The sequence below is a fragment of the Amblyraja radiata genome, chromosome 11 (genome assembly GCF_010909765.2).
Source record: "Amblyraja radiata isolate CabotCenter1 chromosome 11, sAmbRad1.1.pri, whole genome shotgun sequence".
Classification (NCBI taxonomy): Eukaryota; Metazoa; Chordata; class Chondrichthyes; order Rajiformes; family Rajidae; genus Amblyraja; species Amblyraja radiata.
The window spans coordinates 23,157,969-23,185,007 of NC_045966.1; the positions used below are offsets into that span (position 1 = coordinate 23,157,969).

The window sequence follows — 27,039 nt, forward strand, 5'->3', positions numbered from 1 at the left end:
TCAATATTTAATATCATTTAATTATTGAATGACTAAATCCAATTTAAAATTAAAATTAACGTAACATTCTCTCTCAGTCTACCTACATTTGAATTTGTGCTCATATTCACTTTTAATAATGGCACCAATTTACCGTTGAACAAATATAATCAATCACAGTCCACTTAGTGTCAATTATCATTCCTTCTTCATTTTGTGCACATTGAATTAAATGTTTCTGCAAGCCAAGTACTTCTTTAAAACTGGGAGTGCAAGAGAGTGGGAAAATGTTAAAACGAATAAAGAAAAACCTATGTTTAAAGAATGACCTTTCATATCTCAGGATGACTTAAGATACTCTGGAGATGGAAAAATGCTTTTCAAATGTAGTTACCAAATCACAGAAAGATTGAGACCAAGCTCCCATAATCTACAATCTGATGATAACTGTATACTTTCATGGTTAATATTGATTAAGGGGTAAATATTGGCCACACATCTTCTAAACAATCCTTTGCTGTCAAAAACATTCCCAAAAGCTTTATATCAATATAAATACTTGATATCAACATGAATATCATATGATCATTAACTAAATAAAATATTTTTCAAGAGCCCACTGGACATTTTTACGGTTCCAATAAAAACATTGAAGGAATGAGTATTATATAAAATTGAAACAGAAGAGTAATATTGAATAACTCACATATTGAATTGCTTCTGGTCTTATTTCTAACATTACTACGTTGTGTAAAGACCCAAGTTCAAAACCTTACCTCTATATTGATAACAACGCTAACATTTGTTGAAAGAGATGGAACACCTAAATCACGAGCTTCCACAATTAGAGTGATTTTTCCATTACATGAAGGGTTTATGTCTTCTCGATCAATAACTCCAATCGAATGAAGAATGCCAGTGTAAGGATCAATAGTGAAATTTTGTTGGTAGTCACCACCAATTATTGCATAACGCACTTTGCTGTTATTGGTACCTTCCTCATCATTGTCAAAAGCCTAAAAGAAAGTCAAAAATAAATCAGGCGTTATAATTACTAATCTAACTGCCATCATTTTAATTATTCATTTTTTAACCATAGTGTTTGGCAATCTCATTCAACAATGTTTTTGTCAGCCTTTTAATGTTCCATCTCTCCCTCTCACCGGACCGAAATAAAACAGAATGAATGAAACACATGCTCCAAAGCCTAACCAGCACGCAAGCCTTGCAATGTGAAGGTTAATGACATTTTTTTACATTTACTGGAACAAAGTCACAACTGTGATTATATTCACACAAGATAAATGTAATAGTGTTTATTTCAAAAGGACCCTAAGAAAAATGAACATAAATTCTCAGCAGTATTGGTTAATAATTTCTCCAGCGACCGGTACAGTGTGGGACCCAACTTGTTAAGCATTCCCAGCAGTCCCTTTTTTTAATTTACAGTATCGGCAGCGTAAAACAAGATGGGATTATGACCTACCTCAATTTTAATGTTTAATTCGTTTATTTTGTCTTCTGTGATGAATGCACTGTAGGAATCTCTTGCCATTTCCGGAGAGAAATCATTTATATCTTCCAGAACAATTTCAATCATAGTAGTATCTGTACGATCCTCACCATCGGTTGCTTGAAGGGTCACATAATAAATGGGACGTCTCTCTCTATCAATCGCTGTGTTGTTCCCAACTGTGATCACACCTGTACTACTGTTGACTTTAAATTCATATCTTCCATTTTAAAACAAAAAAAAAAAAAATTATACTTCAGCAGTCAATAATCTTTTTGGAAAAGTTTCACAAAGAATGCATCAGTAATATTTCCAATTCTTCAGCTTTGACTTTTCTAAATTCCACAGCCATAACGTTCCAGGGGCAAACTGTGCCAGGCCTATTGTTTTATATAAATCTATGTAAGTTGGACAGATGATATACAGAAAAATCATTGTTGGGTGCCTGCACCCATTATGGAATGACCTTCAGCACCGTCGTTGATGAGTCTGGCTGCAAATGTTGCTGCTTAAATGTCAACACATACCTAAATTGGATTGATTACTGTTTTAATAGTGCAAAGTGGACCTCAAGGGCACATTTCTACAGCCAAAGACTTATCGCACATGGAATTTATCATATATTTCATTGGAAACAGAAGGGAGCGCAATGATATTCTTTGTTTTTCTTTAACAGTGGTTGTGATTTATTTTAACCTGAGGTAGTAAGCTTTTAACATTTTGCCCAATATCTATTACTTAGTGTAAACCACTGTTTATATAGCAAGCCAACAAAAATGTGAAATACAACTCCAGTGATTCTCTGTCCAACTCTGCAGAAATCCCCAAAGTTTGACATCTGGCTCCAGAAATGTTCACCAGGCTCACAGGGCCCTGATTCCCATTTTCACTTTCAAAGCACCTGTGTCCCATTTCCACCCTTCTTTTAAACTCATCAGGCCCTGATTCCCAAGCTCTCTTCAAACTATACTCCATTTCAACTCACTAGCTTCACTTGAAATGCTATTATTTAAGTTTGTAACATCTAAGAGTTGTGAACTTAAATTGCATTAATGTATTAACTATAAGCAGTCAATAATACAAAACATATACCAGTCTGTCACACTAAAGTCCCAAGTGTGGCAGTTTATCTGTATACTATGCTATATATCCAGTCTGAAGAAGAGTCCCAACCCGAAACGTCACCCATTCTTTCTATCCAGACATGCTGCCTGTCCCACTGAGTTACTCCCGGCATTTTGTGTCTATCTTCAGTTTAAACCAGCATCTGCAGCTCCTTCCTACACTTGCCACATTATGTTGTGAATATCTGGGAGTTTGTAGGCAGCAAAAGTGCCCGGAGCAAACACTTCTGTGGTAGAGATCCTAACACTTGACCCTTTACCATCTGGAGCATAAATAAGAGACACTCTGATATAGAAGAAAGAGCAAGAGGAAAAGGATTGCTTGAACCACATGCTCAAGACCACTGTTCATATATTCAGTGGATTCAGAACAGGGTTAGCATTGCCAGTAATGTACTGGACACAAAATGAAATGGACAATAAGAAACTTATCTCATTTAACAGGTACAGTCTAAATGCTACTCAGAGACATAAGATAATTGAAGGAACAATCAGAATCCCGGCCACAGCACTTTGGAGCAGTGGATTTATTTGGGCTGTGGGGTGAGGAGGAGTAATAGATGTGAGAAATTCAATAATTAAGAGGAGTGAAAACATTATTTTATATATAAAAAAAAGATTACTCCAGGGATGCCTCCTGATCTGATGAGTACTTCCAACATTTTCTGTTTTTATTATTATCTTTTAATATTTGGTAAGCATGATCAAGGGCTCTATGTGATATGTTGCCTAGCAGTTGGAAGGATAAGGGACATCTTCATATTGGTGATAGTGTGATTGTTTCCATTCATAGTGGTCCATATTCTAACCCACAAAGGAAATAGGGGCAAAAGATTATTTTAGTACAGTAGCCAGAGTTAGTACCTAAATTAAACAATAGGGTCTCAAAGATAATATTAATTGAAATGTTAGTTGAGACATATAAATCAATGTAGGGATAAACAAATTAGAGAGTTGAACACTTAGTTAGAAGAGTGATATGCGAAGCAGAAGTTCCAATTGCATGGGATGAATGGAATGGATATAGTTGGGATCACAGAGACATGGCTCCAGGGTGACCAAGGCTGGGAGCTGAACATCCAGGGATATTCAATATTCAGGAGGGATAGACAAAAAGGGAAAGGAGGTGGGGTAGCGTTGCTGGTTAGAGAGCAGATTAACGCAATGGAAAGGAAGAACATTAGCTTGGAGGATGTGGAATCGATATGGGTAGAGCTGCAAAACACTAAGGGGCAGAAAACGCTAGTGGGAGTTGTGTACAGGCCACCTAACAGTAGTAGCGAAATTGGGGATGGCATCAAACAGGAAATTAGAAATGCGTGCAACAAAGGTAAAACAGTTATAATGGGTGACTTCAATCTACATATAGATTGGGTGAATCAAATTGGCAAGGGTGCTGAGGAAGAGGCTTTCTTGGAATGTATGCGGGATAGATTTCTAAACCAACATGTAGAGGAACCAACGAGAGAGCAGGCTATTCTAGATTGGGTATTGAGTAATGAGGAAGGTTAGTTAGCAGTCTTGTTGTGCGTGGCCCCTTGGGCAAGAGTGACCATAATATGGTTGAGTTCTTCATTAGGATGGAGAGTGACATTGTTAATTCAGAAACAAGGGTCCTGAACTTAAAGAAAGGTAACTTTGATGGTATGAGACGTGAATTGGCCAAGATAGACTGGCAATTGATTCTTAATGGGTTGACGGTGGATATGCAATGGAAGGCATTTAAAGACTGCATGGATGAACTACAACAATTGTTCATCCCAGTTTGGCAAAAAATAAATCAGGGAAGGTAGTGCATCCATGGATAACAAGGGAAATCAGGGATAGTATCAAAACAAAAGATGAAGCATACAAATTAGCCAGAAAAAGCAGCCTACCAGAGGACTGGGAGAAATTCAGAGTCCAGCAGAGGAGGACAAAGGGCTTAATTAGGAAAGGGAAAATAGATTATGAAAGAAAACTGGCAGGGAACATAAAAACTGACTGCAAAAGCTTTTATAGATATGTGAAGAGAAAAAGATTAGTTAAAACAAATGTAGGTCCCTTGCAGTCAGAAACAGGTGAATTGATCATGGGGGACAAGGACATGGCAGACCAATTGAATAACTACTTTGGTTCTGTCTTCACTAAGGAAGACATAAATAATCTGCCGGAAATAGCAGGGGACCGAGGGTCAAATGAGATGGAGGAACTGAGTGAAATCCAGGTTACCCGGGAAGTGGTGTTAGGTAAATTGAATGGATTAAAGGCCGATAAATCCCCAGGGCCAGATAGGCTGCATCCCAGAGTACTTAGGTAAGTAGCCCCAGAAATAGTGGATGCATTAGTGATAATTTTTCAAAACTCTTTAGATTCTGGAGTAGTTCCTGAGGATTGGAGGGTAGCTAATGTAACCCCACTTTTTAAAAAGGGAGTTAGTCTAACGTCAGTATTGGGGAAATTGCTAGAATCAGTTATTAAAGATGGGATAGCAGCATATTTGGAAAGTGGTGAAATCATTGGACAAAGTCAGCATGGATTTATGAAAGGTAAATCATGTCTGACGAATCTTATAGAATTTTTCGAGGATGTAACTAGGAGAGTGGATAAGGGAGAACCAATGGATGTGTTATATCTGGACTTTCAGAAGGCTTTCGACAAGGTCCCACATAAGAGATTAGTATACAAACTTAAAGCACACGGTATTGGGGGTTCAGTATTGATGTGGATAGAGAACTGGCTGGCAGACAGGAAGCAAAGAGTAGGAGTAAACGGGTCCTTTTCACAATGGCTGACAGTGACTAGTGGGGTACCGCAAGGCTCAGTGCTGGGACCCCAGCTATTTACGATATATATTAATGATTTGGACGAGGGAATTGAATGCAACATCTCCAAGTTTGTGGATGACACGAAGCTGGGGGGCAGTGTTAGTTGTGTGGAGGATGCTAGGAGGCTGCAAGGTGACTTGGATAGGCTGGGTGAGTGGGCAAATGCATGGCAGATGCAGTATAATGTGGATAAATGTGAGGTTATCCACTTTGGTGGCAAAAACAGGAAAGTAGACTATTATCTGAATGGTGGCCGATTAGGAAAGGGGGAGATGCAACGAGACCTGGGTGTCATGGTACACCAGTCATTAAAAGTAGGCATGCAGGTGCAGCAGGCAGTGAAGAAGGCAAATGGTATGTTAGCATTCATAGCAAAAGGATTTGAGTATAGGAGCAGGGAGGTTCTACTGCAGTTGTACAGGGTCTTGGTGAGACCACACCTGGAGTATTACATACAGTTTTGGTCCCCTAATCTGAGGAAAGACATTCTTGCCACAGAGGGAGTACAGAGAATGTTCACCAGACTGATTCCTGGGATGTCAGGACTTTCATATGAAGAAAGACTGGATAGACTTGGTTTGTACTAGCTAGAATTTAGAAGATTGAGGGGGGATCTTATAGAAACTTACAAAATTCTTAAGGGGTTGGACAGGCTAGATGCAGGAAGATTATTCCCGATGTTGGGGAAGTCCAGAACAAGGGGTCACAGTTTAAGGATAAGGGGGAAATCTTTTAGGACCGAGATGAGGAAAACATTTTTCACACAGAGAGTGGTGAATCTCTGGAATTCTCTGCCATAGAAGGTAGTTGAGGCCAGTTCATTGGCTATATTTAAGAGGGAGTTAGATGTGGCCCTTGTGGCTAAAGGGATCAGGGGGTATGGAGAGAAGGCAGGTACAGGATACTGAGTTGGATGATCAGCCATGATCATATTGAATGGCGGTGCAGGCTCGAAGGGCCGAATGGCCTACTCCTGCACCTATTTTCTATGTTTCTATGTTCTATGAATGAAGACTGGATTAAGAAAGAACTGTACCATTTGAATAGTTTTTACTTGTGATTTAAGGCATTCAAGGGAAATAGATATTATTAACAATTAGTTCTAAAATAACTTAGTGGGGCAAACAGTAGGGTAAACTGAAGACATTTTGCTTTGGACGCTACCAGGAAAGAATAAAGTAAAATGCTTAATATCATTAAATCATAAGATAGAAAAAAGAAATGCAATGCTTTTACCTTCAAGCCTTAAAAAAAAAAATGTGATTCTGTTACATTCTGTTTGTAGTTTGTTTGGTTGTTTGTTTGTTTGTCTTTTTGCACAAAGTCCGCGAGCATTGCCACTTTTCATTTCACTGCACATCTCGTATGTGTATGTGACGAATAAACTTGACTTGACTTGACTTGACTAATCCAATTCCCTTTCGAAAGCCACGACTGAGCCCATACTCATCAGGTAGTGCTTTCTAAATCTGAACTACTCCCAAAATAATTTTATCGCATCATCCCAAATCTTTTATCAGTTGCTCCAGTGATGACCATTTTGCTAATGGAAAGTGTGTCTCTCCATTTACGTTACTCAAATCCATAAAGATTTTGTACCTCTACCATGCTCTTCTAGAAATTCTCTGCTCCAATGAGAACAACCACAAGACACCAGACTGTCTTCGTAATTGAATTCTCTTATCCCTGGAAATAGTCTAATAATTATTTATTCTGCACTCTCTCTAGGGTAACAAACATTATTCCAAAAGTATCGTGATTAAACGTGCATACTATTGTAGGCTACCAATGTTCAAAATATTCCTCCAACGACAAACCCAGATTGATTTGAAAAGTTTAGAGGGTTGTGCCTTTAATCTTAACACAACTATTTCATGTTTTCATTCTCAATCTTGCTTCTTCCATTCCAGATTATGTTAAATCATGCTGGTATCACAAGTCAAGTATCCCAAAAACATTTTCATACGTCTCATCGGTGAACTTACTTCACACTACTTTATGGATTACAGAAATACAACTATTTAAGGATCAATTTAAAATACTTTATAAGGGTCAATTTTAACCAATCCCATTGAAAAACATCTGTTCACTTATTTTCCATCCCATTCTGCTTTTCTTTTTAAGGAACTCTTTAATTTACACATGAAACCCCATTACCACTAACTTCCAGGCCTCAAAACTATATCACAATTCTAAATTGACTATATAAAATGTAAAATAATTAAAGTCAGTTGCAAAAGTTATTAATTATAAATAATGGAAATGAAGATGTGATAAATGAACACATACATGCTCAATGGTAACAGGCTGTATGTAATTTCACCAAAGATGCCCTCATCAGGATCAGTGGCCTGTGGAAAAAAAGTTATACAAATGAATATAAAAGTTGTCAGCTGCATAATGTTGAACGTTATCAAGTTTCAAGTTTCAAGTTTACATTTATTGTCACATGCACCAATTGGTACAGTGAGATTTGAGTTACCATACATCCATACGAATAAAAAGAACATAACACACGATAGAATTTAACATGAACATCCCCGCACAGCGGAATCAGCATTTCCCACTGTGAGGGAAGGCAATAAATTTCAGTCATCTTCCTCTTTGTTTACCCGTGGTCGGGGCCTCGAGCCCTCCGCAGTCGCCTCTACGGCACCCTGATGTTCAGGCCCTCTCGCCGGGATGATGGAAACTCCGACGTCGGAACGAAAGAACATTCTCAGCAGCTTGGAGTTTCCGAATCGGCCACTTCTTACCAGAGACAGCGGCTCCCAAAGTCTACAGGCCGAGCTGGGCAGAGATTCAACACTGGCGGCCCTCGGCAAAGGGATCCCAGGACTCAGCTATGTTAAAGTCAGTGCCGTCCGCGGCTGGACCGCAAACCACAGCTCCACGGTGTTAAAGTCGGCAGTCCCAGCACTCCGGAGCGCCACACGGCGACCGCAGTAAGGCATCGCCCGCTCGGCCATGGTACTTCAGTGCTGCGCCGCTGCTGAAGCTGAAGCTCTGGCCGGTATCCAGCAGAAAGGGCCGCGCCAATCCAGATGGTAGGCCGAGAGGAGGGGGCGAAGATGTGGCTTGAAGGAAAGACGCATCCTCGACCAGGCAGTGACAGTTTCCCCCTATCCCCCCCAACCCCCACATAAAAAGACTAAAAGACCTCCAAAACAAAACTTTTTGACAGACTGAAAATAAAAAAAGGATGAAAGGACGAACAGCTGCAGGTGAGGCTACCATACTCAACAGCGCCCCCTACTTTCTACTTTTTATTTCACCCATCCTTTTTCTCCAGAGATGCTGCCTGACTCACTGAGTTACTCCAGCACGTTGTGTCTATCATTAGTATAAACCAGCAACTGCGGTTCTTTGGTTCTTTACTTTGTGATTTAATAACATCTGGGTTGTTCAGTCAGTGCTTTGATGGCCAAGTGATCCTGCAAGAATCCAGCATGACCACTGTTTCCTGTAATCTGACTGCCATTAATCATGGTGATGCCAATATACGTAGAAGCTCTTGGACACACAGTATATGGTAACTACCTGAAATAGGTATGTCAAGTCAAGTTTATTGTATGCACCACAACAGTGAGGTGGTACAGGTACAATGAAAACCTTGCTTGAAGCAGCATCACAGGCAAATAGACAAACATACAGAAACATAAATTATACATAAATGACACATAAATGACACATAAAATTTCCAAAGGAAAACAGTTTTTTTTAAAAGATAGTGTAAAACACAGTTAGAAAAAACATGTGAATCCTAACATGGTAGAATATTCTGCCTTCCGTATCTGCCTCTTTGCTCTACTTTTTTGTACTTGAGTTTAATTTGATTGTATGTATGTACAGTTTTATCTGATCTGATTGGATGGCATGTAAAACAAAGCTGTTCACTGTACCGCGTTGCACGTCACAATAACAAACCTGAACCTAAATCTAAATCTGAGAATAGCTCAGCACTTTCCAGTTGCAGTACTCATTGAGTTTTCAGAATAAATGGCCACAGAACATCAACTAAAATGCATGGCCACTGTGAATCAAAATTCTCATCAAACAGCAAAGTCAAATCATCTAGCCTCTTAACTAAAGAATAGAAGACAGTTTAATTGTTAATTAGGAGTTTAATTACTTCTAAACTGTTGTTCCTTGCATGCACTTAAGCTCCATTACCAAGATAGCATCTTGTGCTCACTGCATGCTAGCTGATGTTGTAGCTCACAAGCTCATTTCAGAGTCTCTTTAGCATCTCAGATATGTGGGAAGTTTCTCAGGAATGGGGTTTCCACAACAAGGTGCCTGATGGCCTTTTGTTTTTCATACCTCAGTGCTGGACTCCAATGATACAGAAAGCCAGCTAAGAACAGCTCATGCATGAAGCCCAATTAAGAATGAGGATGTTGAACTATATTTCTGGGCAGCACGCTCTGCTTAGCAAGAACAATCCCAGCATTTCAGTTCAGGTTGATTAACAGTGTAACAGAACCTACCGTAACAGTTCCGATAATAGTTCCAATACTTGCATGTTCTTTCACGGTTAACACATATCTCTCGTCTGTGAACTTTGGACTATTATCATTCATGTCCAAAATGTTGATTGTCACATTAGCTCTGGAGCAACAGTTCTTGGGATTTGTTGTATCATTTGCAACAATCTGGAGAAGAATTTCAAACCAAATTATTATTTCTTTTTGTTCTGCACATAGGATTTGAATCGCAGTACTCCCTTTCATAAAAAAAATTCCAAAAGAAATCCTAATAAATAGCAATTACATAATTATTTTCAGATTTCTATTTTTTTCTCAACACTCCACTTTGTCCCCAGTCCAGCGTTGATAGATTTTGCTGTGCTATTATCAAAGTGCTGTAACTCGCAATTGTACAAGGGATTTAATTAAACATCCCAGTGTCTGTCATAAAATGCAGAACGAAAAAGTAAACAGTTATACTGCCAAAGGGGACATCGGGATGTGCATTCAGCAGATTGATTAAAGCAATGAGTTTTAAGGAATATTTTAAAGTTGGAAAAAATGAAAATTCTTATTGAAGAGACTCCAGGAGGAATTTGGTATTATTGGTTCGAAAATTCAACGGCCTTACGTTGGATTGTTTGGATCAGTTTGCAATAATGATGCAAGATAGGTTGAAAAGGTTAAGAAGGTGTTGATTGTTATCTTATCAAATTTTCATCCAGTGGAGAAAATTGGAATTCAATCACTTCAGGCAGGCATCTCAAAATGAGATGTTTATGGGAGTCACAGAACTATTAGAGAGGTAGAACCAACCTACATGTGCAAGCTAATGTTTGTTGATGAGATTAGATTGAATAAAGACACAACAAATAGAACCAGTTAGCCATCTGTTTGAAGAAGGACCTTGATCCAAAACATCATCCATTCCTTCTCTCCTGAGATGCTGACGGTCCCGCTGAGTTAGCCCAGCATTTGGTGTAAACCAGCACCTGCTGTTCCTTCCGAGACAGTTAGCCATCCATTCCTTGATGCCTATTCTGGCGTTCAATAAGATCATGGCGGATCCTCAACCTTATTGTCATTTATCTGCTTTAGTCCTATGTCCCCTGATTCTTTTTAAACTAAGGTTGCCAATAGGAGGAGTGGAAAAGAAGCAAATGCTGGAAAAGGTTCCTGGGGCAGAGTGAAGGGCAACTCCTGGAAGATGTGAGAAAATGAGGCTCTGGTCAGGAAAAAAAGGAGGGATAGGCTAGATATAGGCAGTTGGGATTGTGAATCCATGGAGGAGTGTAGGGGACTGAGAAGCACCCTTAAGAAGGAAATCAGGAGGGCAAGAGGCGAGCAGAGATAGCTCTGACAGATAAGATTAAGAAAAATTCAAATAACTTATTTGTGCATTAAGAGGAAGAGGGTACCTACAGAGAGAATTGGGCCCTTCAGAAACAAAAGTAATCATCTATGTGTGGAGATGGGCAAGGTCCTCACTAAGTATTTCTCCTCTATTTTTACTGTGGAGAAAGACATAAAGACCAGGGAAAGGTACAGATAGTGATGTCTCGAGCAAGGTCCACATTAAGGTCAAGGAGGTGCTGAATATCCTAAGGTATATGAAGGTAGATAAATCTCCTGGGCCATGATCAGATATATCTGAAAACACTGTGGGAACACTAGATGAAGTTGCAGGAGTCATGGCTCAGATATATGAATCATCGTTCCGCATGGGTGAGGTACCAGATGACTCGAGGTTGACTAATTTTGTGTCTCTATTTATTTAGGAAGAGTTGCAAGGAAAAGCCTGAGAATTATAGACTAATGAGCTTAACATCTGTGGTAGGTAACTGACTGGGGAGAATTCTGAGGGAAAGATATATATTCATTTCGATAGAAAGAGGCTCATTAGGTATAGTCAGTATCGTTTTATACGTGGTAGATTATGTCTCACAAATCTGATTGAGATTTTTAAGAAGTAACGAAGGTGGTTGATGAGGCTGCCATAGTCATTGTCTATATGGACTTCAGCAAGGTCTTTGAAAGGTTTCCTTATGGTAGGCTGCTGTGGACGGTTAGATGGCATAGAATATAAGGAGAGCCCAGCTGCCTTGATACAGAATTGCCTTTCGTTTAGCTTAGTTTAGAGATACAGCATGGAAACAGACCCTTCGGTCCACCAAATCCACACCAACCAATGATCCCCCATCCAGTAGTTCTATCCTGCACAGTAGGACCCATTTTCTTTTTACAGAAGCCAATTAACCTACAAAACTGCACGTCTGAAATGTGGGAGGAAACCAGAGCACTTGGAGAAAACCCACACGGTCACAGGGTCAAACTCCGTACACACACCACCCATAGTCTGGACGTCTGTGACTTGTGGTGTGCCTCAGGGATCAGTGTTAAGCCTATTATTGATTTATATGAACAATTTGGATGAAAATGCATGATTGGTAAGTTTGCAGATGATACTAAAATAAGTGGTATCGTAGACATTTAAGATGGTTATCAAAATTTACAGCATGATCTTGATCAGACAGGTAAATGTGTTGAGCCATGCCTAATGGAGTTTATTGCAGATAAGTGCAAGATGTTACATTTTGAGAAGTCAAGCCCAGGTCAGAACCTTTTCAGTAAATGGTATGGGCATCGGGAGTAATGTAGAGCTGAGGGATCTAGCAGTACACGTACCTAATTTCTTGAAAGTAGTGTCACAGATGAATAGGGTAGTAAGGAAGGATCTTGGTACATTGGCCTTCATCAGTCAGGGTAGATTAATCCCATCAGTATAGATTGGAACGTTTTGTTACAGCTTTGATACAAGCTGCACTTTAAGTATTGTGTTCAGTTTTGGCTATAGGATGGGTGTCATTGAGGTGGAAAGATTCCAGAGAAGATTTACAAGTATGTTGGCGGGACTCGATATCCTGAGCTATAGGGAGAGATTGAGCTAGCTAGGACTTTATTCCATAGCATGCTGGAGACTAAGAGGTGATCTTAGATGTATCAAATTATGAGGGGTATTGATAGGATGAATGCACAGAGTCTTTTTCCCAGGGTAGGTGAATCAAGCACCAGAGGACAGTTTAAGGTGAAAGGGGATAAATACAATTGGAACCCGAGGGGCAAATTTTTCATATGGGTATATGAAAAGAACTGCCAGAGGAGGTCGTTGAGGCAGGTACATCTAAAATACACTTTGATGGGTACATGTATAAGAAATGTTTAAAACTATATGGGACAAACGTGGGCAAATGGGTCTAGTTTAGAAATGGCATATGGTCGGCATGGATGAGTTGGGCTGAATGGCCTGGTTCAGTGCTGTGTGGCTCTATGACCCTAAGTGCTGTTGCAAAGATTGGTAGACAAGGATATATTCTCAATGCAGTCAGGAATGGACAATAATAGGAATAGATATATATATATATATGGACAGCTTTTCAATTCCAATGGAGAGGCAATGATGAGGAAGAATAATGGTAGATTATTGGTTTCAAATGAAATAATAATCACCCAATCCCTTCATCCTGTTCATTTTACGAGCTACTGTACGTCCTATCTATTAATGCTCCAATGTTCCACTTTCAAAGGACTTTTAATATCAATTCTTGCAGCAGCTCTTTTATCTTTGTTGAAAAATGTTATTATTTCATTCTTGAAAAAACTTACGTAAATATGTATAACTTTCAGTTGCTCATAATCAATGACTGATGAGTTTCTCACAATTATTTGCACCATTCCTTCATTTTTTATTTTTCTTGGAGAGACAGTAAAAGCAGGTGCATATTGTCCTTCCAAGTGCAGCATGAATGTTCCATTCAGACCCTATGATAAACATATAAAGATAAACAATGCTGTTCGTACATGCAGAAATAACAAAAATGAAACAAGATCACTCCTAAGGATTTCAACTCAGTTTTATAATTCAATCATGCATTTTCCCACCGAAGCAATCGAAATACAAATTCCAGTCATCGTAGAGAACAATCATTTTAACTGATAATCTAACCAAGGTCCTTTCAGACTGAAGAAGTCTTCCGAACCAAAACGTCACTTATTCCCTTTCTCCGCTGTCTGAACTGTGAATTACTTGAGTATTTTGTGCCTACCAAGGTCTCAGTCAGATAGCTTACCGGCCAGCAGCTGTACCTGGTCCATTTGATGCATCCAAGACATTGTTTAAGGTTAATTTTAAGTAATTTATTACATTTAATGCATCCTACATGTCCAAACAAGAGAACATTTTAGAAATCGGCATCCACAAGTTTTCTGACTAAAGGGAAATCAAATGTATTTGTATTTGTAATAAATTGAAGTATTAACTATTGGCAAACTCCCAACAAGAAAATAGCTCAGCCTATGCCACTGGGCCAAAGCAGTTTGCTTGTGATAGTTAGCTTGTGATAGCCCATAAGTAGATCCAGCTGAGTTATTAACATCGTGGTGAAGGAGAGAGAAAGCTGAGGAGCCAAATAGAGACCCATTTGCTCTACAACAGTAAAAAATCACCAAATTTCCTTCCTAAAACAAAGCAGACATGTGGTTCCTTTTAAAAGTGCTCTTGGGGATAAACATAGTTTGATTTAGTCGGATGAAAATGTAAATCCATTTTTCCTTATTGAATGTTTGAAATAGGATCGTGAGATGAACTCTCCAATTTTAAAAGATTATGAAATATATGTATATGCATTGATTAAAGTGATATTGGAAAAGCTTACCTCATCAGGATCACGGGCCACTATTGTTAAGCTTTCTATTGGTGCCCCTTGGGGGGCATGTTCAGGAAGTGATGTGGTAAATGAGCTGACTTCTGAACTCGTATTAAAATTACAGGCGTTAATTCTACAGTTATAGAAGGAAGGTGTGTTGTCATTGATATCGGTTACTGTGATGGATACACTTGTATTCGCAGAGGCCACCATTCCATTGATGTTGAGGTGCATTTCTTCAGCCTATGTAAAAGAACAAATTGAAACTCAGATTTGTCATTTAGTAGCTAACATTTTGGGAAAAAATCTGAAATATCTTGGGTCCTTATGGCCTAATTGTGTTCACATTTGTGTTCACATTTGACAATTATATATTTGTAACTCAGAATTGACCTTTCATAATAGATAATTGAAGTTCAGATTCCAGTCTTTGTTTCATTTAAAGTCAACTAACCATTACATTATAAAAGACTAACTATTACATTATTATAGTTAGTGTTTCTTCTCCTGGGCTTGCTAAGAAATGTCAATGTTTCTGCCCGGAAATAAAATCCCAAGGTCACTGGAGTGAAGGGAACATTTCTGTTTTTGGATATTATATTTGATAGATATACTTTATAATTATTAAACATATTTTGTTCAGCAGCTGCAAGAACCACTGCAACCTCTGCCAACCACTTTTTAATGAGGCATCTAAACTAGGCATTAGAACTCTGTTGTAAATGATGGACCTATGTGCATGCCTGGTAATCACTTCATCCTGTGAAACATTCACTGTTGGCACAGATGTAAAAGTAACAATTAATTGATATTTTTTGGGTGGCACGGTAGCGCAGCGGTAGAGTTGCTACCTTACAATGCCAGAAACCCGGGTGCAATCCTGACTATGGGTGCTTGTCTGCACAAAGTTTGTACGTTCTCCCCATGACCTGCGTGGGTTTCCTCTGGGATCTTCAGTTTCCTTCCACACTGCAATGACGTACATGTTTGTGAGCTAATTGGCTTGGTATATATGTAAATGATCCCTAATGTGCAAGATAGCATTAGTGTGTGGGAATCACTGGTCAGCATGGACTGTGAGCCGAAGGGCTTGTTTCCGTACTGTATCTGTAAATTAAAATATACTAAACACAAGCAAGAAATGGAACAATCCCACAGTTTATCCATTGTAAAATAATAATAACTATACTTCCTTTTAATAACTTGATCTTGGTAAGGGGAACCAGAATCCTAAATTGTTTCTGGCCTCATCAATTTCCCAAATGAGGAATTCATGAAGGAAAGGATATATTAAGCCAAAATGCATTAGTGGGTTATAAATTATGCATTTATTTTACCCTGAAAACAGCGTAACATTATTTCTGATAAAAATATTTATTTTCATCCTGCATTCCCTGAATAACGAGTTCATTCAACATACATGAAGGTATCCCAATTATACAAAACACCATATATTAAATTTTGCAGAACACGTGCTGCCGTATTTCCACTTACAGTAACTTGCAGTTCAACGACTGAATTAAAGTCAAAAAGATTCTCTCTGTCCAGATTGCCCTTTACACATATGTCACCATTCAGAGAACAAATTCCAAATAATCCTGGAGGTTTTGAACCTGCGAACAAAATGAAAGGCTGACAAAGAATGTGTTTATTTCACAACAAAACACAGAGTAGTTATTGTCCTGTACCTGTTTGGTTATTTTCATTTGCAGGTTTATTAAATTACAAAACATGCATAGTGTCCAGTATAATGTCAATCTATTGAAAGGCATTGCAATATCTTCAGAATTCAGAAGGCACCATTCACTTCATCATGCTCAGTTTAGTTTAGTTTAGTTTAATTTTCTATAAAGATACAGCACAGAAACAGGCCCTCCAGCCCACCGAGTCCGTGCTGACCAGCGATCCCCATTCACTGCACTATCCTGCATACAAGGGACAATTTACAATTTTGCTAAAACCAATGAACCTACATACCTGTAAGTCTTTGGAGTGAGGGAGGAAACCAAGGCGTCTGGAGAAAACCCACACGGTCATGGGAAGAACGTAAATCTCCATACAGACAGAAACCCATAGTCAGGAACAAACCTGGGTGCCTGGGGCTGTAAGGCAGTAACTCTACCGCTGCGCCATCATGCTACACTGTGCCTCTGGTTGACTTTTTCATCTACACCAAAACTCACTTCCTTCTCAATGCACCTTCCCCTGTTGTAAGAGATGCATCATCTGGCTTTTACCTATTCCCTTCCAACCATCTAAGCACTAAACAGTCGTTCAAGGTGACGCAGCAATTCACTTGCACTTCTTGCAATTTAGTGTACAGCATTTGATGTTGACAATATGGTCTCCTGTACATTGGAGAAATCAAAAGCAGGACGGGTGGCCACTTTGCAGAACAATTCCATTCAGCTTGAAAAGGTGATGCAACATTCAGTTCCCCATCTCTTTAATGCCCTATCCATTTGTATTCCGATATCTTTGGTCATGCACCGTTCCACTGAGATCCAACACAAACTCAAGAAACAGCATCCTATCTTCTGACTAGGCACATGAAAATCCACAGAATTTAATGGTAATCAGTCTTTTCAGTCTGTATCAGAACTGGCTGGTTCTGATCAAAAGTCCTCCACTAAGATTTTACTCTTCCCGCAGATACTCTATTTTGCCTGCATTTTCTATTTTTATTATTGTTATTTATTGCACTCATTGAAAAGTGCAGGAACAATGTAGAAAATAAAACAACAATGAAATAAAAGAAAGGTTATAATTTAATCAAAGTGAGTGACTCATTTCTATTTGTTGCCATGGGAATAATATTTTGATTGTATCAAGTATGCTTTCAATTATTGTACAGTGTGAGAAATTTACAGCAGGCTTTAAATGAAGTTGACACTCAGAATAATAAGCAAGCATAATGACAGAGAATGAAAGAAAATGTCTGCCTTACTTTGAATGGTGTAGTTAATTTTGTCCTTAATTCCCAGATCACCATCTATGGCCAAAACTCGAAATACTGTCGTTCCCTTCGAAGAAAATGTAATTCAAAACACATTTCCAAAGTTAGTTTGGATAGCCACATGCATTACATAGGTATTGATATCATTATGTAATATTAAATAACGCAGTATATCTGTCTTTCCAGTTAAACAACTCTGGGTTTAAGATCATTTATTTAATTGTGTTCCTGAAGGTGTTTATTCGTTGTTTTATTGCTATAGAGCTTTTCAAAAAGTGTCCTTTTTTAAAATCATACAAAGAACATATTCAAGGGTATAATATAGATAGCTATGTTATATGGTACCGCCTTGAAGTAACCATAATAAGTTTATTAAAAAGAGGTATTTTTGCTTATTATACTAATATTTGTACTAATACATATACGTACAGAAATAAATATTTAACACTATAAAGGAACTGGAAGCAAGAAGCCCAGGAGTGTGACTGAACCTCCAGAAAGTAGCACTGGTGGATCAGACGATGTGACCCATAGCACTAGAGGCTTAATTATCAATATTTCTCCAATACGTGAACTGTCCCCAACAACCCTCACCAACTTCTGCAGTTACACAGTAGAAAGCATTTTATCAGGATGCATCACAGCATGATTTGAGAACAGCTCCATCCAAGACCTCAAGAAATTGCAGATGGTTTAGTTTAGTTTAGTTTAGTTTAGTTTAAAGATACAGCGTCCTTCGGCCCACCGAGTCTGCACTGACTGGCGATCCCCGCATGTTAATACTATCCTACTAACACATCAGGGACAATTGTACATCTATACCAAGCCAATTAACCTACAAACCTGTATTTTATTGGAGTGTGGGAGTGAACGGAAGAGCTCGGAGAAAACCCATGGGGAGAACGTAGAAACTCCGTACAGACAGCACCTGGGGTCAGGATCAAACCTGGGTCTCAGGCGCTGTGAGGCAGCAACTCTACCGCTGCGCCACCATGGTTGAGGACATAGCCCAGACCATCATGCAAACCAAGCATCCTTCTACTGACTCCATCAACACTTTACGCTGCCTCGACGAGACCACCAGCATTATCAAGGACTAGTCTCACCCCGGTCACTCCCTCTTCTCCCCCTCGTCTATCAGGCAAGAGGTACAGAGGTTTGAAAACGCATACCTCAAGATTCAGGGATAGTTTCTTCCCAGCTGTTATCAGGCAACTGAACCATTCCCCCACCAACTAGAGAGTGGTCCTGACCATCAATCTACCTCACTGGAGACCTTTGAGCTATCTTTAATCAGACTTTACTGGACTTTACCTTGCACTAAGCATTATCCTGTATCTGTACACTGTGGAAGGTTCAATTGTAATCATGTACAGTTTTTCCATTGATGGATAGCACACAACAAAAAGTTTTTCAGTACCTCGGTACATATGACAATAATAAACTAAACTAAACTAAACTAAACTAGAAGGAGAACGAGCGAATGTGGTGTATTTCCAAGTCTTTCAAAAAGGTCTCGCACCGGATGTTACTGAACAAAAATAGAGCACGTGAAATTCGTGGTAATATACTAATGTGTATTGAGAGTAGGTTCACAGAAGGAAAACAATGAAAAAAGAATGAACGTTTAAAGATACATAGAAACATAGAAACATAGAAAATAGGTGCAGGAGTAGGCCATTCGGCCCTTCGAGCCTGCCCCACCATTCAATATGATCATGGCTGATCATCCAACTCAGTATCCTGTACCTGCCTTCTCTCCATACCCCCTGATCCCTTTAGCCACAAGGGCCACATCTAACTCCCTCTTAAATATAGCCAATGAACTGGCCTCAACTACCTTCTGCGGGAGAGAATTCCACAGATTCACCACTCTCTGTGTGAAAAAAGTTTTCCTCATCTCGGTCCTAAAAGATTTCCCCTTTATCCTTAAACTGTGACCCCTTGTTCTGGACTTCCCCAACATCGGGAACAATCTTCCTGCATCTAGCCTGTCCAACCACTTAAGAATTTTGTACGTTTCTATAAGATCCCCCCTCAATCTTCTAAATTCTAGCGAGTACAAACCGAGTCTATCCAGTCTTTCTTCATATGAAAGTCCTGACATCCCAGGAATCAGTCTGGTGAACCTTCTCTGTACTCCCTCTATGGCAAGAATGTCTTTCCTCAGATTAGGAGACCAAAACTGTACGCAATACAGCGCGGAAAGAGGCCATTCAGTCCACCAAGTCCGCACCGACCAGCGATTCCTGCACACTAACACTATCCTACGCACACTAGGGACTATTTACTTTTTTTTTAATATACCAAGCCTACAAACCTGTACGTCTTTGGAGGAAACCGAAGATCTCAGAGATAACCCACACGGGTCACGGGGGAGAACGTAGAAACACCATACAGACAAGCACCCCTAGTCAGGATCGAACCTGGGTCTCTGGCGCTGTAAGGCAGTAACTTTACCGCTATGCCACCGGGAGTCTAGAACTAAAGCCACAGACTCAGATATGTGGAGAAATCTCTTTAATCTGAGGATGTTTAATGTTTGCTCTTCTCCGATGTAAAGTGAAAGCCCTGCTAACTTAACTGGTCGGTAGGTTGATGGCCTCAAGCCAAGCAAGGAATATGGAAATAGTTCAGGGTATGGAGTTGATGATCTTCAGCCTTAATCTTATTGAAAGGTAAAGGGCCAGTCCCACTTGGCCATGTTTTCAGCAACTGCCGGCGTCGTATCAGTGTCGCCAAAAGATTTTGAACATTTCAAAATCCAGCAGCGACAAAAAAAATGTTGCGACAATTGAAAAAAAATGCGTCAAACGTCATCACGCCGCGTCATGGCCCGTCACCGCCTCGTCACGCCGCATATTTTCGGTGACCTGATACGTCAGTCAATGAAAAAAATCGCCAAGTGGGACAGGCCCTTAAAGCAATCTCAAAAGTTGCTTAGCCGAGCAAGATTTTCATTGTGGCTGTTCCCCACTGTGCTTGTACTTAACAAATATATTCAACCAATAAAAGTATAACACAGGAACAGAGCTTTTGGACCTTAAAATGGCTTGACCTGATTTGGAATTTTCCTGCTTCTATCCTTTTTGATTTTACTTCCTTCACACTTATTCCGTCTTACGTTTTTTTTATTTTTATGAGGAACGTTGATTTAACTTTTTTTATTGTAGGGTAGAAGTTTTTTTAATGTACTTCTGCTGCATTCCTGCTTCCTGTGGAGGGACAGCATCAGCTAAGATAAATCACATCCCCCAAACCAGATGGTACTTTTAATGGCATGCCATATTCCCCTTCTGATGTTCTACAAATGAAAACAGTACTAAACTATAGAGCTAACTTCAATTTATATGACATAAAAAGTGAAACAACTCAGAGGCAGCTGCAGCTCAGTACTCTCAATTGATCTAGATGATGTTTCAATGAAAACATTGTTCAGAAAAATAAACAAAGTCACCATTAGGTGGTCCCATAATTGGTGTGAGTAAAGAAAGGGATTATGAGGCAGGAAGAAGTTGTTATAGGCAGGAAGTTTTATATTATACGTTAAAGCAGCTTTTTCACGGGGCGACTTGACGCAAGAGTTAACCACAGTTTAACATCGTGGGAACCTCGTGCGATAACAGTACGGCATTCGTGGACCACCGTGGACCACCGTGGCGCTAACGGCAGGTAATCGTGTAACTTGGTGACTCGGGAGAAAATTCAAGCAAGTTTGAATTTCTCCAAGAGTGACTTGTACACTTGTGGTTGAGTATTGCAACATTATATGAACGTAGTGGCCAGTGCGATATCCGTGCGATATCCGTAATAACTCTTGCGGTTACTGTGGGAACTCCTGCGAACGGTGAACCCGGAAGCTGGACAGAGGGGACAGAAGGTGAGTAAAAATTGTCTTCTGTGGGATTGAATTTTAAAAATAAAGATTTGCATCCGCATATGGACATCAACTTATTCATGAGTTATGTTAATGAGATTCAAGAAAATAACTATAATCTTTAAAAGGGACTTTAAAAGGGACTTTACTGAAAGGTCCCGCATTTTTATGGTCCGTGAGAAATCTTTCACATGTACTTCTTTGAGAGATACAGCTCGGAGTCCTCGCCGACTAGGGATCGATGCCTTTCCGAAGCAGGGTCCGGAACGCTACCAATCAATGTTCTCCAGAGACCCGTGTAAGGAGTGAACTGCACATGCTGGTTTAAACCGAAGACAGACACAAAAAGCTGGAGTAACTCAGCGAGTCAAGCAGCATCTCTGGAGAAAAATAGCTGATGTTTCAGGACGAGACACATCTTCAGACTCAATTCCGATTAGGCTGTCTGAAGAAGTGTTCCGATTCGAATCGCCACCTATTCTTTTTCTCCAGAGATGCTGCCTGACCCACTGACTTACTCCAGCTTTTTATGTTTTTCTTCCCAGATCTGACTTACCTGCTGAGTTACACCAACATTTTGTGTCCTTTTGTGCGTATTAACCAGCATCTGCAGTTCCTTTAGACATTACCTAACTTCAGATTTTAGAGATATAGCGCGGAAACAGGCCCTTCGGCCCACCGCGTCCGCGCCGACCACCTATTCTTATCCGGCTTCAGAACGGTTCTTCCTTCCATTCGTTTGGGCACTGACCCGACCTACCAACCTACCTCAATGCGGACATTGGACTTTTTCCCCCTTGAACTGTCCTGAAAACATATATTCTGAACTCTGGTATTTTCCTCTTCGCTCTACCTGGTGTTCTTGTGCATGTGTCGGAAGGAACAGCAGATGCCGGTTTAAAGAGAATGCTGGAGTAACTCGACGGTTCAAAATGCTGGAGTAACTCAACGGGACATGCAGCATCTCTAAAGAGAAGGAACGGGTGACGTTTCGGGTCGAGGCCCTTCTTCAGACTGTACGTGGCTTGGTTATATTCATGTATAGCATTATCTGATATGATTGTATAGCACGCAAACAAAAGTTTATTCCCTGCATAGAATCATACAGCGTAGAAACAGGCCCTTCGACCCAACTTGCCCACACCGACCAATATGTCCCATCTACACTAGTCCCACTTGCCCGTGTTTGGCCCATAACCATCTAAACCTATCCTATCCATGCTTCAGTCTAATGCGTCTTAAACATTGCGACAGTACCTGCCTCAACTACCTTAACGGATAGCTCATTCCATACACCCACCACCCTTTGCGTAAAATAGTTACCCCTTAGGCTCTCATTAAATCATTCCCCCCGAACCTAAACCTGTATCTGCTGGTTCTCGATATGAGACAATAATAACAAACCAAAGCGAGTTAGGACATCAACGGGATCCTGGATAAACCCAAGGTAGCCACAAAATGGAGGAACTCAGCGCAACAGGCAGCATCTCTGGGGAGAAGGAATGGGTGACATTTCGGGTCGAGACCCTTCTGATATGCTGCCTGTCCCGCTGAGCTACATGTTGTGTCTATCTTCGTTTTAATCCAGCATCTGCAGTTCCTTCCTGGCCGAACCCGATTGAAAGATGAGAGGCTGGGCGATAGAGCACTGGGTGTGACAAGGATCAGGCTTCAGTAAGCAAAGTAAAGAGAGGTGGCAACGTTATGGAAATGAAGCGGGTAATCCGAGTGATGGCGAGACGGTATCCTCTAATGTGTCGGAAAGAACTGTTGATGTTGGTTTGCGCCGATGATAGACACAGTAATACTGGAGACAGACATAAAATACTGGACGGGCAGCATCTGGATAAAAGGAATGGGTGACGTTTCGGGACGAGACTCAGAAGAAGGGTCTCGAACCGAAACGTCACACATTCCTTCTCTCCAGAGATGCTGCCCGTCCCGCTGAGTTACTCCAGCATTTCGTGTCTATCTTCCGTATGCTCTGTGATGGTCATCTCGGAGTCAAGTAGCAACTCTGGTCTGTAGACACGAGGAACTGCAGATGCAGGAATCATGAGCAAAACACAGAGCGTTGGACGAGCCTGACCCTTTGAGTTCCTCCATCACTTTGTGTTGAAGTCAGGTCTGGACATTGCTTGGCTCAGTCTCAGGCGCCGGCTAACTAGGAAGGTCGAGTCAAAGTCCAGCACTAACACTCAAGAAATAACGTTTGCGGCCTGATGTTCCCAATATTTAATTGAAATAATTAATAAAGTAAATAAATAGATACCGGTCTAATCAGTATCTACGGGATTGGACAGGCTAGATGCAGGAAGAATGTTCCCGATGTTGGGGGAGTCCAGAACCAGGGTCCCAGTTTTACAGTCTACCGTGGGAACTCTTTAACTCAGTAAAGTAAAGTAAAGTAGCCTTTATTGTCATATCAGCGCACAGGCAGCAGTTGATTGTTGCTCTATTCAGTTTCCCAGGGGGTCGGGACGGGACTGGAGTTGGAAGGGAAAGGTGGGGGAGTCGAGGGAGAGGAGGGGGAGACAGATGGGGGTGTCTTCATTTACTGGCGGCGGGTGTCTGTCACTGAAACAGGCAGGTGAGATTTCACATCCACCTTGTGTGTGCCTCTCTCTCTCTCTCCCTCCCTCCCTCTTACACAGGCTGAGAGACTCTGCCTCTGTGAGTGTACGTCTCTTTCTCCCCCCTCTCTCACACACAGTAAGACCGAGGTACTGTGCTCAGTCCATCTGTGTCTCCCACATACACAGTAAAACATGTCTCCAAATGAGCCAATTCAACCAAGGGAGGATATTTATAGTGTGTGAAAAAAAAGTGACATCATTTGTGCCACGTGATGATTTAACAACACTTCACAATGTTCATTCAAGATTTAACGGGAAAGCTCGGGAGACGGACAAGTCACTCGCACAAATAACTTAAATGCCGAGTACCGTGGGAACTCTTTATCTACCCCCCGTTATATCGTGTGATATCGTGATAGACCACGACCACTTCACTCTGGTTACATCTTGCGTCAAGTCGCCCCGTGTAAAAGCGCCATAAGAATTTTACTACTTTCAGTGTGGTCAGTTCTTCCTTTTACTCGCAGGTTACAAGCATCGACTTTCTCATTTCTCATCTCAGAGGCAGCACCAACACCAAATTAGAGACAAATAATAGACTATAGATCTTGCTCTTGTACAAGCTCTAAAGCGATGTGGTGCCGTGCAGCCGAAGTGGCACAAGGCAGCACTGTGATGCAGGGCGGCACAGTGGTGTATGGTAGCAGAGTGGTGCAGAGCGGCAGTGGCGCAGGATAGCACATTGGCGCTGCAGCAGAGACCCGGGTTCGATCCTATTGGTGCTGACTGCATGGATTTCACCGGGAGCACCCACATTCCAAAGACGTGCAAGTTTGTAGGTTAATTGGCTTCCCACATGTGTACGATAGAACTATTGTACATGTGATCGTTGGTTGGCACGGACTCGGTGGGACCAAGCATAGGCTTGGCGATCGCTTCGCCAAACACCTCCGCTCATTTTGCAATAACCAATCTGATCTTCCGGTGGCTCAGCACTTCAACTCCCCCTCCCATTCCAAATACAACCTTTCTGTCCTGGGCCTCCTCCATGGCCAGAGTGAGCACCACCATAAATTGGAGGAGCAGTACCTCATATTTCGCTTGGGCAGTTTACACCCCAGCGGTATGAACATTGACTTCTCTAATTTCAGGTAGTCCTTACTTTCTCCTCCCCTTCTCAGCTCTCCCTCAGCCCACTGGCTCCACCTCTTCCTTTCTTCTGCCCCCCCACCCTCACATCAGTCTGAAGAAGGGGTTCGACCTATTTCTTTTGCTCCATAGATACTGCCTCACCCGCTGAGTTCTTCCAGCAGTTTTGTCTACCCTCGGTGGGCCAAAGGCTTGTTTCCACGCTGTATCTCTAAACTAACAAATAATTAAACTAGAAACTAGGCTACTTCATGGCTTCCAAAATAAGATGAGCAAAAATGTCCTTCTTATCCAAAACTAGTAGCACACTCCATCCCTCTCAATGGCAACTGCCAGAGGTTCATAACAGATTGTTCATAACATTGGTGTTGTGCTATTTCTAATTAGAAATATATGTTACACTATGACTTTCTATTTTCACCTTTCTAGCACCATCCAACCACTCCTGCCTCTTTGTTGAAACTCTTGCCTTCATTACCTCCAGTAACAGCAGTTCCATTGCACACCTGCCCATACGCGATAGTAAACATAGTGATGAACCTCTGTCAATAGGCCTTCGACGGACACGCTTAATCTGGGAAATGCAACAGCTAAAGGCTTTTCCACCAAACGGGTTCTAACCTGTAATCTAAGACGAGGGGCAATGACCCATCTAGTTCATCTGCTTAAACACCCCTGTTATCTGATCACCCACAATATACCCTGCCCACTCCCAAAGCACAATCTCCATCCAATCCAAAAATCTGATTCAACTTTTCCAACTCTCATAAAATCATAAGGTCATAAGTGATAGGAGCAGAATTAGGCCATCCGACCCATCAAGTCGACTCCACCATTCAATCATGTCTGATCTATCTGACCCTCCTAACCCCATTCTCCTGCCTTCTCCCCATAACTCCTAACACCCGTACTAATCAAACTCTCGCTCTCCCTACCCTCAAACATTTGATCCTTGCTGTCTCCATGCTCCCAATCTGGAGCCTCCAATCTCCCATTGACGCTTTTAATACCATCTCAGCTCCAGCTTCAAGCCATGCATTATGCTCTACTCTCTGGTCCAAAAAGCCAATGCAGCCAAAACCCAGACAATCAATTCAACTCAAAATTGGGGATGAGAGCTGATAAATGTTTTTCAAAACCCGAGGGAAACCAGTTTGTTAACTAATGCCAAACCAAACACAAATCCCAATTTCATGCTTCCTTTATATATCTCCATAAACATCCAGGCTGAACAATTGTTTGCAGCAAATACATCAAATCTGCTTGACAAGGGGCTAAGATTATGTTCATGACTGGTTGAGAATGTAAAGTAGAAGAGATCATTTCCAGTTGCAACGAGCATATTAGTTTGCCGACCTACAACCAAATTAATTTCCCTCACTCTCACTTCCTATCTATTATCTCATCATCACCATCTTGAGCTCTCACTCTTCATGTTCTCCTTGACTAATCTTTCCCTGTTAATCATCTATCTATGATTCCACTCCGTCCAAATTGTTCTCTCTGTTCATCATCTGAAGACCAGTGCAGGGTAACCACCAGACGTCTAACCAGCTTTTCAATCTTGCTAATTGTTGATCTATAAATAAAGGCAACGTATACTACCAACATTAAATTGGACAGAATCTTTGCATAAATCCTATTACTAACCACACTGACTCCAGTTTTCATTCTCTTCTCAGCTGCTTAAAAATAATTGAGTTATTGTTTAGTTTAGTTCGGTTTGGTTTAGTTTAGTTTGGTTTAGTTTATTTGGTTTAGTTTCGTTTCGTTTATTGTCACCTGTACCATGGTTGCGTGCTAACCAGTCAGCTACAACATTGCTACAACAGGTTAGTTAGAAAATTTACATCACCCCTCATCTACCCACAATTTTTCTGGCAAAT

The 27,039-nt window shown here is 40.7% G+C and overlaps 1 protein-coding gene across 1 annotated transcript in view; it reads right to left on the reverse strand.

Annotated features, from left to right (window-relative positions):
- LOC116978793 (cadherin-related family member 2-like) overlaps nucleotides 1–27,039 on the reverse strand; it is a 28,967-nt gene that overhangs the window by 1,115 nt on the left and 813 nt on the right. Inside the window, exons 4-11 of the mRNA XM_033030084.1 lie at nucleotides 17,543–17,618; nucleotides 16,090–16,208; nucleotides 14,605–14,838; nucleotides 13,556–13,711; nucleotides 9,914–10,078; nucleotides 7,713–7,774; nucleotides 1,466–1,712; nucleotides 756–995 (exon numbers count right to left, since the gene is read on the reverse strand). Of these exons, the coding sequence (XP_032885975.1) occupies nucleotides 756–995; nucleotides 1,466–1,712; nucleotides 7,713–7,774; nucleotides 9,914–10,078; nucleotides 13,556–13,711; nucleotides 14,605–14,838; nucleotides 16,090–16,208; nucleotides 17,543–17,618 (1,299 nt within the window). The remainder of the gene's footprint in view (nucleotides 1–755; nucleotides 996–1,465; nucleotides 1,713–7,712; nucleotides 7,775–9,913; nucleotides 10,079–13,555; nucleotides 13,712–14,604; nucleotides 14,839–16,089; nucleotides 16,209–17,542; nucleotides 17,619–27,039) is intronic.